We start from the raw sequence: 12,293 nt of genomic DNA, 5'->3' as shown, positions 1-12,293 counted from the left end.
TTTCTCCTCACAGGGCCCTAACTGACTAACTGACTGACTGACGGGGGGCTGGAGGGACCCATCCAGGGGTTATACCATCACAACACCCCTCCACTCTGACCTGATGCTCATTAATGATCCAGGAGAGAGAGAAAGAGAGAGAAAGAGAGAAAATGTGTGTGTGCGTGTGTGTGTGTGTGTGTGTGTGTGTGTGTGTGTGTGTGTGTGTGTGTGTGTGTGTGTGTGTGTGTGTGTGTGTGTGTGTGTGTGTGTGTGTGTGTGTGTGTGTGTGTGTGTGTGTGTGTGTGTGTGTGTGTGTGTGTGTGTGTGTGCACCCGATTTCTCACGTGAATTTGTGGGAGGCACAGCCTATGGTCCCGCACTGTGTCTTATGAAAACAATGTAATATTGCTGATGTTTTGGGAGACAATCTGGTGTGCGTAACAACACCAAAGTGTAGCCATTCAGGTCAGATATGGCACAGAACAATGGTGTTAGATTACAGAGATCTCATTTTCCATGTCTTTGAGAGGACTCAGCATGGCCTCTGTTGATATAAGCTTTAAGATCTTTGTGAACAAAATCAGTTTATTGACCTTACATTTTAATGTCTGGCATGGCAAAATGTCATGTGGGCCCCTAAAAATATAACCTACATTGATATGCAGAATTCTGGTCCTGAAAATCAATATTATCAGTCAGGAAACTGTTCTGCATTTTGAATTCAATGTTTAGACTTTATGCCCCTGATCATAACACTTATAGAGAAAGATAGAGGACATCTTTCGTTTTTTGCTAAATTCCATTTCCTAATCTTCAGAGGAAGGTGGCACAGGGTGTAAATATTTATTGTATTACGCCACAGACTGGAAACACTCTGTGACCCACACAGCGTGATGCCGTCATCTCGACCTAGTTATCCCGGCCACTTCCACCGGACAGATAAGGAAATAGCTGAACCCGCTCCCGGTCAGAAACGCAGTGACACACCATGCATGGGAACTGGACACAGAGGGACAGTGTATGATGTACGATAATATGCTCTATCACATTTTCAACTGGTCAAACCGATGAGGCCTTTGTCTGCATTCGATAGTGATTGCTGCAAGATTCATATTTACAAAATGATAAGTTGTATTGATTGCCATCAATTGTCGAGGCTACTCAGAAAGAGTTCCGGTTTTTGTACATTTTCATTTTTAACCCCCAGGCGCATTAGTTGTCAGCCAAATACGGACTTGAATGATTTGTTCTCTGTTGTTGGCGAAACCCTGCAGCGACATCTGCGTTGCTGCAGCTGCGTCGGGAGATATGACTGCTGAGAGTAATCGAACCATCTTTAAGAAGTCAATGAACCTCGTCCGAATAGGGATGACATCATATCCTCTTGGGGTAGCCTAATAATCTAGGTGTCTTTTGACCGCTGCTTCGCCATCACTCATACAGCAAGGAAGAGAAAATCCCCTTCAGTCCCTGGACCCAAAATGAAGAGCAATAGACCTGAAAAGCATTTGCAATATGATGTATTATCTCAAGGCATGTTGAATGTAATTTAACAGGATTTTGCAAATGCGACCATAGTCCTTTGGCTACAGATAGGTTTAGACGTATACATTTGGTCTGCTTCATTTAAAAACTGGGTCATACTAGTGGTACATTTTATAAAATGCTGCCTGCTTTAAAATGTCATGCAAATAAGCATGAAACGCGTCAAAAATGTTTATATTTTAAATCTAGCTTCCATTTTCCATTTTAGTCCTAATTTTAGAAAGATATCTGTAAAAACATTAACCGAAGAACATCTTTGACATGTTTGTGGTTTTATTTTAATTCCTTGAAAGACTCATATGGGGATCAAGTGGCAATAATCTTAACAGTTAGTAGGTTATAGTCTTACGAACGAAAACCTGAACTCTTTCTGTCTCTCTTATCAATGATGTGCCCAAAAGCACCGTCATTACGACGTTATGCTATTAATTGGTTTGTGTTGAAAAGATGTTTAACATTGTGAATGGTGTATATCATTCTAATGTAGGCTGGATTTGTATCTGTTTCTTGACGTACAGTGGTGTGAAATGCATGGACATTGATTTGTAGGGTTGTTATGGATGGTCAACTATAGAGTTCAATAACTTGGGCCTATGAGCATTTCGGTCTATGAGCATTTTAGGTATTCAATTGTTGATGTGTGTTGTCATATCGAAATGACAATATATATTTTCTTGTGATTTCAAAGTACTTCCAAAGTATCCTTCAACAGCACATGTTGGATCATAATGCATGATGCATTCAATGGTGCGATAAAGCAAATAAAGCCAGTGATTTGCAGAGTAGTCTACAAAGCCTGGAATATAGCGATTTGTTAAATCATTTTGTCCTACATTAACGCATTAACCTGAACGAATATTATTTAACCGTTAGCCTATAGTTAGGGTAATTTTTTGCAAATTAGCAACTATGATGTCGATTTGATGAAGGCTGTATACGCCTCCCATTCCATATGGCCCTGAATTTATATTCCAGCCAAGTTGACCAGACATTCACCGCAGTAAGGGCTGCCTTGGTTAGGCCTATCGAACAGCATTCGGGTACTGTCTATACATTCCTTTAATTGGTTAGTTTAAAATGTTAATACTCTGCGTAACTCGTGTCTGTGAAGTCCCTGGTCTGTTTATTTCCCAGTGAAATACTATTACACTACTACCGCGGCGGTTCATCATGCCGCGGTGACGCGCCTTCCACTTAAATAAATGGCATAAAATGTCTCGAATCTGGCCAAGGTCAGTCAGTGTCAATCCACAGCGTTTAGCTAACAAAACATAACTATTATGGCTATTAGAAGGTATCCAGTCTTAATTATTTGGACACCAATTATTTACAAACCCAACTGGGAACATTGAATTAGACCTAAGTCTGAAATGTCGTCATTTTAAAACGAAGACACAGTGCTCCAGATGATTTTGAAGCACTAATGCAACGCATATCGCCATAGCCTATAAGAAAGACAAACACGAGCACATTGTTTAAAATTACATCAACTTTACCCATAAATGACATCAGCTTTAGCATAGCTTAATAAACTTTACGCAAAGCAACCTTTCTAACATGTATAATTGAGCGCAAGTACACACACACACACACACACACACACACACACACACACACACACACACACACACACACACACACACACACACACACACACACACACACACACACACACACACACACACACACACACACACTTGATATGATAGTCCTGCATTACTCAAAGCACTGTGAACAGTCAATCGTGAATAAGTAGTTTTACAAGCAGAGAGGTTGGGTAGATTTAAATTCCAAACTCTCTCAATCCATGCAAATATATATGTTTCCTCACTGAATCTTATTCGTAGTAGTATGCCTAGCCTATATATTTGTTTAAATGTAGGCTAATATATTGCACTGTATCCTATTGTGAAACACATAATAAGTGCTACCTACATTTTTAAAAGGTTGCGGGTAGGGTTACGTATTGTTTGAAGGTGTATTTTGTTAAATCCACAAGGCCAGAATAACGATGTTGACGCGAGGCGTAGATGGCAGTATAGTCTGCAGTGTGTGTGTAAACGCAGTCATTTTCCGGTTAATGTTTTTGCGTGCAGCATTCCCAAATGGATTTATGGTCTCTATTAACGGTTTTAAATGTTTATCACCGACAAAACAGAACAGAACAGTCGCCTCCTGCTCGCCGGGATAAATGGAGTGTTAGCCGAGTCCCCTACAATGACACGCATGCCCCCAGCCACTTGGGAGGTCTGCCTCTCCTCCTCTTGCCTCACTTGATCTCATAGTGCCGTGCGCCACAGGCGAATAGAGGATGCAGTATGAGTCAGGGTGTTCAGAACAATATTGTGGAATAGTAATTAGCCTAATACACGTTGTGTATACAGCAATGGGTGTAGCATATCGTGTATATAAGAGAACCCACATGAAAACACAAATTTGTAATATTTCTACCCTACGTTGCACATAATTTAGATCACCCCTCTTCAATTATATTTTCTATTTCATTGCCTATAGACTTTTTCAACTGTCAAAACAATAACACGTTCTATGTCCACTTCAACCCCGCCTCAAGAATACGTTAAAAAATGGCTATAGTAGTCTATTGAATGCCAACGTTGTTCATTTTGTGTAAATCGAAAAATCTGCACCATCAACATATAGTCTATAGCCAGCACACACACATGGGCCTGTGTTACTGCATGAATTTCAGTAACCATACATATTCTGACATGTCTTTTGAATATGTATTATAATCATCACGCATATAATGATAATGACAATGCATTGTTATTCTGATTATTCTGATTATTCGGGTTATTATTATGATGGTGATTATTATTAGGCTATTAGTATTACAGTGTTATAACGCGTCAAAGTGGTACTTCAGATTAGCCTACTTAGCATTATAATAACAAGGAAACAGAGCGGCTTTTACAACGAGCAAACAAGCGCACAACGCTCCACATGGTAGCCAATGCAATAACTATGGAGTTACATCCTCGTAGTCAACTTTGACTGACTTCCATCAACACCGTTACTGAAAACTGTGCATCACATGTAAGCAAGACAGGAAATAGCCTCTATAACAAAAATAAAAGGTAAATATCACAATTAATTCAAGTGTCCCTTGAAATGTATTCAAAACAAATTCGCGTAGTTTAGGCTACTTTTAGGCTTAGGCTACTTACCATGGATCAGATAAGGTTCGTTATATCCACGACCTCTAATAGGAAGAAATACCATCAGGGTTCCAACAGCCCGTGTCGATTCCTCATCCCCTGATAATGTCCTCGGCTATACAGAGACCCCGAGCGGTTTCCTTTCATGCCGAGCACTCATGGCTTTTCGACAAGACAACATAGCCTCTGTCCTGGGAGCCGGCACACCGACCTGTGCCTGGAGAAGGTTTTTGAGGACGGTTTGGATGGAGAGGGAGTTTTTTTTGTGAGAAACTCAATCTCACATACAGTAGCAGGCCCCATCTGGGAACTGTCACAACTGACAGCAACACAAGGGCACAGGCCTGATCTTCCGCACAACATTGCGCGTAAAAGTAGGCATATAAGAGGTTTTGCATTTCAGGTCGATTGTTGTCAGATCCGTTATCTGTTTTTGGGGATATATTTTACGTATTATTTGCAATGGTTGGAGATGGCATATAGATAAGCGTCGCGGAATATTCTGGTCACACAAGTCCAGAGATGCTTCTGGACTCGAACTTGTTTCACGATCTCAAAAAAGTTACCATCATCTTTTTGCGCGGCAAACGTGAAGCAAAAACAACCATTCTGCAATGTTGTTTCACACTGAACGATGCAAATATTTGTTTGTTTGTTCATTAGTTGTTGCATATCGGCCATGATTTTACCCATCCATTGAATTATCATGGTGAATAAAGTAATTCTCTTGACCTAGTAATATTTCCACTTGCAGTCTCGGCATGCATCCTTCATCTTGCCTAAATTTGATATATTTATGTAACAGCGATGCATTGTTGAAAGTCAATTTGTAGTGCCAGTTGATGCTTTTGAAAACACTGACAACCCATGCCACTCAGTCTTATGGAATTGAATTTGAAACATGAACATGATTTCATCTAACATCTAACACTGGGCAAAAACTGTTTGATTCCACGTTATTTGTCATTTCAACCAAAAAAAAAAAAACATTGATGAAGTTGAATCCGGTGGAAAACTGATTGGAAATGAAAAAAGTAATCAACATCAGGGATTTTCGTATTTTTTTCACCCAACTTTTAACCTAAATGACCTGGTGACATTTTTCTGTTGATTTCACGTTGAATTCACGTTAATTAACAACTCAAACAGATGTAAATCAAAGCTAGACGTTGAACTGATGTCTGTGCCCAGTGGGTTGTAACTGTCGGAAAATGCTCTTATGTGTTGTGCTGGCATATTCTTCAACTTATTTGTTCAGTATATTCTGTTGGTCTTAATGTGTCTTTTAAATGCTCAATAAAGATGTGGCCATATGTTTTTTTTTAGTTGTGGCCAAATTCTAGCTGTATGCGTAATAACTCTCATTATGTATAAAACAAAAATGTACGCATGAATATGCCACTCGGTCAGTGCCCTGTAGATCAATTCGTTGACTGTGCCCTATCCTCTTAGTAATCACATATTAGTCACAGCTATATTTAAATATATCCCTTATGCAGCGCAATATCTTATTTTTTATTAAAAATTGCACTGTTGGAATAAAAATATTTTACAATGATGCAACGTTTCATAGGCTTTTGTTTTAGTGCTGGGCCATGACAAATCATAGGCCTAGCTCAGTAGATAGTGGGCTCGTTCCTTTGCCCAGGCGCTGCTGATGCCTGCCTGATCTTACAAAGCCTGGATAGGTATTTTAGCTATCAGCTAACCACATCATATGTTACTGCAATCTGTCAGTCGGTGATGTGGCACGCAACCACTGATTTATGCATGCAACGTCTGAACAGAGGAAAGCGATCTAGAACTTCATCATAGGAAGATTTTGACTCACGTGGGTTACATATAGTAGGCCGTAATTGTAAATAAACTTGCCTAGTTAAATAAAGGTTAAATAAAATACAACTATATAGTACATTGGCTGTCTGTTTTGAGTGCACGTTTCGCACTTTTATAGTTTTGCAAAATATATTTCAGTATTGAAATAGTCTAGGCCTGTCTCTCCTTAAAATACAAATACATGCATAACCCTGCATACTGACATACTTCTTTGTCAATTAATTGATGCCATAGTTTTCCTATATGGGGTTGATAGAAAAAATGCATTAAGAATGATCCTGTTTCCAGATTGCGAGTGGAACGCACCGCGTCATTACGTTCAGTGTTGCAGCAGAATAGCTTCGAACCATCTGATCCGACGTCAACATGTCTACCCGCCCTCGTTGAGACTGCAGGGAGAAAAAAACTGGGTAGGAGGGTTTTTATGAAGTAATCGTTCGCAGATGTTTGTAATACCAGGGAAAAATCTTATTCCACACTTAGAGAAGTCTATCATGTTGTAAGTCCAGTCCACAGCCGTTATTAGAGGGAATTAAACAAGAGAACAAAGAACAGTATTGACCCATACACACTCATTTTGATCGTATGCGGTGTGCAATTAAGGAAATTAAACGCTTTGATATTGTAGGCCGAGGCATACCAGCCATCCTGCAAACTATATTATTTTGGTTTAGCACAGAGGATTAATCCAAACGTAGCACATTTGATTGGCACATTGGACCAGGTTATTGCTTCCTACTGTATTTACACTGATTTGAGGATGGTGAGCTCAATCGGCTGAAAACAGAGGATGGTGAGCTCAATCGGCTGAAAACAGAGGATGGTGAGCTCAATCGGCTGAAAATGGCAGCCTATGAGTTGGCCTATGAGTTGTACCCTTCTATAAATAATACAACAGCAGGTCAGTTTAATCTCTTTATCACGACAGCCAGTTGATACTATTTCGGACGCCATCTTGACACGGACAGACAACAAATTATTCATAATTATCATACTTCGGAGTCGTGAAACAAGCCAATTTCATGTTACAATTATCTAATGCAATCTGATGGACTGTAAATCTTCGGCGTGTCCAATCCTCTTCTGATTTACGTTGCTGTAGATGTCACTTTAATTGCATAGCTTCTCGTGAAGAATCCTTTGGTCTGTTGTAGCCTATCTGAGGTCTGTTTACTCACCAACCATGCATTCAAAGGACAAGTAACGATTATTCTTAGGGCAGTTTAAATCTAGTCCACTCTCTAATAAATATTTACCAAGCTGTGATGCAGTGGGCAAAAGTGTGAAATAGACATGTGAAATACAAAATGTTATGTTACAGACTGTTTATGTTGCAGGCCTAGTCTATAATTGCGCAGCTGACACACATTGATAAGTGAAAAGTAGGCTGTAGACGTAATGTTTTTTTTTTGGTTTAGTTGTAATGTTTGATTAGTGACGTTCATTTCAAAAGAAAATGATCTAACCTATGTATAGAACAATAGGCTATTATTTTCTATCAGAAGTAGGATATTAGTCATATCCAACATTATTTTATGCAAAGGCTACAGGTTTCATCGTCCGCCCTCAACCCCCATCCCTAAAAAGGCACTTCAGCGCCGCATTTTGATAGGCACGCTATCAATCACACGAACATCCGATAGCTGGGCCCTCTCTCGAGCCTCGACAATCTACCATCCTCGGACCAACCAGCTTTTAACGTCAAAATCCACATTTTTCCCGGCTCCGCTCTGTCTCGTCCTCTTGTGTTTTGGGCGAGAAGAGTGGAATGCCATAATTAACCAATGGAATTTCAAGCCTATATATGCTATTTCTGCCACTATGTTTACATCTTTAGAAGGGTTGGTCATGGAGCCTAAAGAAAGACTTTTTTTTTTACTTAGACCATCAAATTAGAGTGGCCTATAGCTATTATGCAGTTACTAGAAACATATTTAAAATAGAGAATCACTTTATGATTCATGAACATGGAGTCACTAGCAGCAATAAATAATACACATTGTTAATGTTGAGTATATAACAATTGTGGTCAACTCGGTGGTCTCAATGTTGAGTAATTATTCCACTATACTATCCTATTAGTAGGCCTACAATTCTTATAGTCAAGATAGTGCAGCCTTGTAGTGTGCGCCTAGTCTATTTGTTTATTTAATCCTGGTAATATTGAATAACAACAACAACAACGATACTAGCCTATAGGTGCCAATATTACACTACTAGCAGGGCTGTTACTGAAAAATGTGCATGTAATAGCAATCATCTAAATGACAGGGCTAATAATAACAGTCGGTAACAACAGCCTACTAATAATACAATACGTCATAATACTCGTGATAATAATAAGATGCCTATTATCAAGGAGGAACATGACAACAATGAGCTGTGTTGCATGTTGTTGAAGCATGGATACATTTCCTGGTGATTCTGTTGAATAGGTCATAGCCTCCATGAACATACGTTTGACGTAAACAATACTATGATTTACCCTCATGGCAGCTTATTGCTGACCGAAAAGACCACAAAGTAATTATTCGTCTGGCGCACTACACATGAATCTTCTGTCCACCCAAATAGATATTTAGTTTCATTGTCAGTTGTTTCTTAAGACTATATTTATCTCCTACACGATCACCTATGTCAGAACCCGCATGTTCTAATAGGCTACAAACACGACACAGACAGTTTCTCCTGCGCGTGGGAATGTTTCTGTGTCTACTTGAGGAGCTGTTGCGGATGTATCGCGTGAGTGCTGTTTGACAGGACTCGGGAAGGGAGAGCCCAAGCCTATAGGCCTTAGTTTGAAATATTATCGAGGCCTAGGCTTCCTCTAATCAAACAGAACATGCATAATTTAATTTTTACTATAGCTATATAATACTTTTCTTTCTATTCGAGGGAAAAAGCTACTTGTCTACTAAGGCAAATGCTTTTTTGAAGAATATGTAATACCTTGCAAGCGATATTTTACATTGAATGAGTTTGGTATAGAATAAACTCTTTAAAGTCTGCCTCGTATTTTCACTTTAATTATGCAACAAGGTGGTTGACTTGGTTTTAAAAAAAACAGTGGTTTATTGAATTAATTACATTGTTTACATCTCAAATATTATCTAAATGGACGGAAGTGCAATTGAGTGGACTAAACAGTTGTTTAAAACACTATCAAATACTGAATACGACCACAAAAATGACAACATAACACTTTTTTTTTTTCAAATAAAACATTTGCTTGAACTGCATTCACGACATCAGCCAAAAACCATTGGTATTTATATCCAAAGAGAGATGGAGATAGAAAGAGAGATAGGGATAGATTGAGAATGACTTCACATACACCATAGTGTCCAATATTTCTGTTTGGTTTACTCTTGGGACAACAACAAACATCCAACCAACAACATCAGACAATGACAAAGTCCCTTACCAAAGGGTGTTGTATCTCCTCCTCTTAAAAATGGAATGTTTTTTTTTTTCTTCAAATATCCACTCTCCGTAGCGGCAATTGCACATAAATATTCCATTAAATAACGTGAGAGTACAAATACAAGTCTAGAAGAAGACTTTTTCATCATTTCAAGTCTTTTTTTGAGAGGAGAAGGATATTCACTGTTTGAGTTCCAAAGCCCAGACATGCTGCGGCCAACCAGTCCTTCCTTTGGTTTTCTTGTCATTGCTGCTCGCTGTGTTTTTCAAAACGTCATTCTGTTGGAAACAAGGAAAAATCAGATGTATGTTATTGTTGTCGAGAAATACTACTTTCTTGCCACTTATCACCACTTCTTTCCGGCATTCAAGGCTGTTATTTGGCCTACTGTGGTGTGGGAGCCTGAAGTTGGTATTACTATATTATTATGAAAATTATAATATATTTACAGTATTTTATAACGCCGGTTTAGAACAGGTATCATTTAGCAACCTTGTCTCCATAAAACCAGTATTTTGGTCGCTTATGTCAAGATATTATATGCCTTAAGGTTGTAGCCTATTGATTTTCATAGCATAGGCTACTACAAACCTAGATAATAAGCAAATGTCTGATCTAAAATGTCAAGCCTTGCAGGAGGCTACTCCATGTTTGTATGGATAACTGAAATGATGAATTTGTCTTACCACTTCTTTCTTTCTCCTCTCCTCCTTTGCTTCTGTCTTTTTGAAGTCCGCTTTGAAGGCCTCTGCGTCGCCGTTCTGCTCGTCCTTGTCCAGAATGTCCATGAGGTAGGCGATATAACTGGTAGCCAACCGGAGGGTCTTTATTTTGGACAGTTTAGTATCCGCAGGAACATTAGGAATGCAATCCCTGAGCTCCGAGAAGGCGCTGTTGATGCTCTGAGTCCTGCGCCTCTCCTTTCGGTTTGCGGTAGGTCTCCGTTTCACCGGCCGAGGTCCCATCCCGATCCCAGCGACGCCAGTCCCGGGGATACCACCTCCGTAGTGTGCGTGGTCTAACGCCGGGCCCCCGGTGGAGTAGTCAGGGCTGTACGAGGGTGCCATACTGTAGTCTGGGGGAGACATCTCCGGATGGCTTATCAGCCAACCGTGGAAGTAGGGGTTCTCTTCGTGGCAGCGGCTTGCAGCTGCTGCTGCCGCAAAGGAGTAGCCGTCATGATGCATCACCGGATGGTGAGGGAATCCACCAACTAAACTCATGGCGACACAGCAGTAGACCAAAAACTGTGCTACTAATGAACCACGAAACGAATACGCGTTCGCGCTCTCCGATTAATGTCAGGTTCTCCAAAATATTTTAGGGAAATAGGCTATTCTCATAAAAAGTAACTTGGTTCAGTTGGTCATTTGAAAAGCACTGCTATTTATATTTGTCCAATATAGACACCTAAACGAAACTTCAGCAATGCATGAGTTTTTAGACGTTATTTTTTCTGTTTTGCTGGTCTATGGTGTGGAATATAGAAGAATGTTGTCAGCTACTTACACGTATTTCTCTATTTGTCCATTCCCAACGTGAGAAAGTTCCTTCTTTTCCATTGAGGAGACAGACAGTGCATGTTTCTCCTGATGAACTGCGTCCTCAAGCACTTCGGGTCGAGCTTTTCCCCTCCAAACTCTTTATGGATTCCAGACCAAATTCATTGAATAGGGCGTCAGATAACAAAAAAGTTCTAGATCCCAGCTGCTATAGTATGCACTGCACGCAATACACAGCCTTTCAGTTGAGCACACAACCAGAATTCATCCGTTTGATCTCCATGTCACAGCTTCATCTTTAGAACGACTTGGGTTAATATATGTCGTCAAGACCACTCTGAGCCAATCACGTCTTAGAGGAGGAGGGACATAACCTACATTGCTGGGTGTTTACGCTCCTAAATTTCAATGGCCCCTCTTAAGCATTGGCAGCCTCGACATATTTTATTAATGACATTAAGATTGTGAAAAATCCATACACCGCCTAATTAGACTATTGAAATGATAAAATCATCAACAAAATGTGAGGTATGGACGTTTTTTGCCTTTAAATGTCAGCGTTAGGGGCTGTTGTAGACTAATTTTAAGAATGATAGGCCTATGATTAGTGGTAGGCTATTACTATTTGTGGTTTTCACGTTTGATTGTACTCAACGACAACAAAACATACGAAGGCCTAAACGTCAAACTTGATTGATTAGTTTATTCATGAAACTCGTCTTGTGTTGATGTAAAAGTTAGCTTTCAAGGAAATAGGCCTACATAATTTTGTGGGATATGTCACTAGGGTCGATTATTTCGGTCATCAATGCAGCAAGGCATTTA

The 12,293-nt window shown here is 39.7% G+C and overlaps 2 protein-coding genes across 4 annotated transcripts in view; both read right to left on the bottom strand.

The window, feature by feature from the left end:
• The window catches only part of LOC118374335 (scrapie-responsive protein 1-like), a 40,185-nt gene extending 28,433 nt beyond the window's left edge, over positions 1-11,752 (bottom strand). Inside the window, exon 1 of one of the 3 annotated variants that reach the window (XM_052486702.1) lies at positions 11,476-11,752. The gene's annotated coding sequence lies outside the window, so the exon portion shown is untranslated. Of the gene's footprint in view, positions 1-4,715; positions 5,244-11,475 lie in introns of those variants that run through there. The other 2 variants (XM_052486701.1, XM_035760714.2) reach the window with 2 other exon arrangements.
• On the bottom strand, positions 9,591-11,481 carry LOC118374332 (heart- and neural crest derivatives-expressed protein 2). Its single transcript, XM_035760709.2, has 2 exons — positions 10,653-11,481; positions 9,591-10,244 (listed from the first exon to the last, which is right to left on the bottom strand). The coding sequence occupies exons 1-2, from the start codon at positions 11,187-11,189 to the stop codon at positions 10,146-10,148; spliced, it is 636 nt and encodes a 211-aa protein (XP_035616602.1). The 5' UTR covers positions 11,190-11,481; the 3' UTR covers positions 9,591-10,145.
• Positions 11,753-12,293: the final 541 nt, after the last annotated feature.

Source organism: Oncorhynchus keta, chromosome 29 (genome assembly GCF_023373465.1).
Source record: "Oncorhynchus keta strain PuntledgeMale-10-30-2019 chromosome 29, Oket_V2, whole genome shotgun sequence".
Taxonomy (NCBI): Eukaryota; Metazoa; Chordata; class Actinopteri; order Salmoniformes; family Salmonidae; genus Oncorhynchus; species Oncorhynchus keta.
Note: the sequence above shows the minus strand (reverse complement) of the source record. Positions and strands in the feature narration are given on the sequence as shown.

Excerpts from the sequence above, each read along its gene's own strand:
- LOC118374332 (XM_035760709.2), bottom strand. The coding sequence starts at position 11,189 with ATGAGTTTAGTTGGTGGATTCCCTCACCATCCGGTGATGCATCATGAC. Across the intron at positions 10,245-10,652 it reads AGAGGAGAAAGAAAGAAGTG|AATGACGTTTTGAAAAACAC; the intron begins GTAAGACAAATT and ends TGTTTCCAACAG.